We start from the raw sequence: 2,930 nt of genomic DNA on the forward strand, positions 1-2,930 counted from the left end.
AACTGGGGTAACTGGGACAACTGGGGCAACTGGGACAACTGGGGGCAACTGGGGCAACTGGGACCAAACTGGGGTAACTGGGGCAACTGGGGCAACTGGGGCAACTGGGGCAACTGGGACAAACTGGGGGCAACTGGGACCAGTCTGGGGCAACTGGGACAAACTGGGGGCAAATGGGACAAACTGGGGCAAACTGGGACCGACTGGGACAAACTGGGGCAACTGGGACCAACTGGGGGCAACTGGGACAAACTGGGGCAAATGGGACCAGTTTGGGGCAAATGGGACCGGCCTGGGGCAAATGGGACCAGTCTGGGGCAACTGGGACAAACTGGGGCAACTGGGACCGGCCTGGGGCAAATGGGACCAGTCTGGGGCAAATGGGACAAACTGGGGCAACTGGGACAGTGCCCAGGTGTGCCCTGCTGACCTAAGGCTAACTCCACTCAACATCTCATGAACTTCTGATGACCCCAAACTCCATTTTTTTGGACCCAAATCCCATTTTTTCCCCCCAAAACGACGTTTTATGGACCCCGGGTGTGCCCAGGTGTGCCCAGGTGAAACCTGATGACCTCAAGATGGCTCCACTCAACATCTCATGAACTTCTGATGACCCCAAACTCCATTTTTTTGGACCCAAATCCCATTTTTTCCCCCCAAAACGACGTTTTATGGACCCCGGGTGTGCCCAGGTGTGCCCAGGTGTGCCCTGCTGACCACACCACGGTTCCACTCAACATCTCATGAACCTAACATGACGCCAGCGGACTTTGGATGACCCCAAATGCCGTTTTTTTCTCCCCAAAACCCCGTTTTTTCCCCCCAAAACAACATTTTATGGACCCCAGGTGTGCCCAGGTGTCCCCACCTGAGGTGAGCATCATGATGCTGCTGTCGGCCTCGGGCGGCAGGACGTCCACCAGGGCGTTGCTGTGCTTGTGCAGCGCCACCGAGGCGTTGGGCTTGAGCAGCTCGCGGTCGATGGTGCTCAGGATGCGCACGTAGTAGTTGGAACCTGCGGGGACACACCTGGGGCTCACCTGGGGCTCACCTGGAGATCACCTGGGACGGGTGGGATGGTGGGATTGGGGCCTGGGTACGGTTGGAGCGGACGTGGGGAGGTGTGGGCATCTCCGGGTCGGGTGGTAAGGCTCCATCCGGACGTCTTCACCATGGCCAGGTGTGCCCAGGTGAGCCTCACCTGTGGTGGAGCCCACCATGGCCATGGTCTGGTCCACAGCCTCCAATGACCAACTGGACCCAACCTCCATCCCCTGTGTCCTCCACCTATCCCAGGTATCTCCAGGTGTTCCCAGGTATTTCCAGGTGTATCTAACTGTACCCAGGTGTGCCCAGGTGTGTCTCACCTGTGGTGGAGCCCACCATGGCCATGTTCTGGTCCACGGCCTCCAGGAACCGCCCGATGAGCAACGGGACACACCCAACCCATGGCCCCACCTACCCCAGGTATCTCCAGGTGTGTGCCCAGGTGTGCCTCACCTGTGGTGGAGCCCACGATGACCACGGTCTGGTCCATGCCCTCCAGTGACCAACTGGACACTCCAAACCCACGCCCCTGTGTCCCACACCTACCCCAGGTATCTCCAGGTGTTCCCACCTATCCCAGGTGTGCCCAGGTGTGTGCCCAGGTGCGTTCCTCACCTGTCATGGACGCTCCAATGACCACGTTCAGCTCCATGACCCTGGATGACCAATGGGAACCTTCTCAAGCTACGTCCCCACCCCTCCCAGGTGTGCCCAGGTGTGTGCCCAGGTGTGCCTCACCTGTGGTGGAGCCCACGATGACCACGGTCTGGTCCATGCCCTCCAGTGACCAACTGGACACTCCAAACCCACGTTCCCACCTACTCCAGGTATCTCCCACCTATCCCAGGTGTCCCCAGGTGTATGGAGCTGTGCCCAGGTGTGCCCAGGTGTGTCCCCAGGTGTGCCTCACCTGTGGTGGAGCCCACCATGGCCGTGTTCTGGTCCATGCCCTCCAGTGACCAACTGGACACACCCAACCCATGGCCACACCTACCCCAGGTATCTCCCACCTACCCCAGGTATCTCCAGGTGTTCCCACCTGTGCCCACCTGTGCCCAGGTGTGCCTCACCTGTGGTGGAGCCCACCATGGCCGTGTTCTGGTCCATGCCCTCCAGTGACCAACTGGACACTCCAAACCCATGGCCACACCTACCCCAGGTATCTCCCACCTACCCCAGGTATCTCCAGGTGTTCCCACCTGTGCCCAGGTGTGTCTCACCTGTGGTGGAGCCCACGATGACCACGGTCTGGTCCATGCCCTCCAGTGACCAACTGGACACACCCAACCCATGGCCACACCTACCCCAGGTATCTCCCACCTATCCCAGGTGTCCCCAGGTGTATGGAGCTGTGCCCAGGTGTGCCCAGGTGTGTCCCCAGGTGTGCCTCACCTGTGGTGGAGCCCACCATGGCCGTGTTCTGGTCCATGCCCTCCAGTGACCAACTGGACACACCCAACCCATGGCCACACCTACCCCAGGTATCTCCCACCTATCCCAGGTGTCCCCAGGTGTATGGAGCTGTGCCCAGGTGTGCCCAGGTGTGTCCCCAGGTGTGCCTCACCTGTGGTGGAGCCCACCATGGCCGTGTTCTGGTCCATGCCCTCCAGTGACCAACTGGACACACCCAACCCATGGCCACACCTACCCCAGGTATCTCCCACCTATCCCAGGTGTCCCCAGGTAGGGACACACCTGAGCCAGGTAAAACACCTGAGAGACACCTGAGATACACCTGAGCTATGTGAGATACACCTGAGGGACACCTGAGAGACACCTGAGATACACCTGAGCTATGTGAGATACACCTGAGGGACACCTGAGATACACCTGAGATACACCTGAGGGACACCTGGGCCAGGCTGAGCTCCTCCTGCACC

At 60.0% G+C, this 2,930-nt stretch overlaps 1 protein-coding gene across 1 annotated transcript in view; it reads right to left on the reverse strand.

Annotated features, from left to right (window-relative positions):
- LOC102036280 (26S proteasome regulatory subunit 6B-like) overlaps nucleotides 1-2,157 on the reverse strand; it is a 13,340-nt gene extending 11,183 nt beyond the window's left edge. The window contains exons 1-3 of the mRNA XM_031065489.1: nucleotides 2,065-2,157; nucleotides 1,371-1,461; nucleotides 858-1,018 (exon numbers count right to left, since the gene is read on the reverse strand). Coding sequence (XP_030921349.1) covers nucleotides 858-1,018; nucleotides 1,371-1,461; nucleotides 2,065-2,157 — 345 coding nt within the window. The remainder of the gene's footprint in view (nucleotides 1-857; nucleotides 1,019-1,370; nucleotides 1,462-2,064) is intronic.
- Nucleotides 2,158-2,930: the final 773 nt, after the last annotated feature.

Source organism: Geospiza fortis, unplaced genomic scaffold, assembly GCF_000277835.1.
Source record: "Geospiza fortis unplaced genomic scaffold, GeoFor_1.0 scaffold526, whole genome shotgun sequence".
Classification (NCBI taxonomy): domain Eukaryota; kingdom Metazoa; phylum Chordata; class Aves; order Passeriformes; family Thraupidae; genus Geospiza; species Geospiza fortis.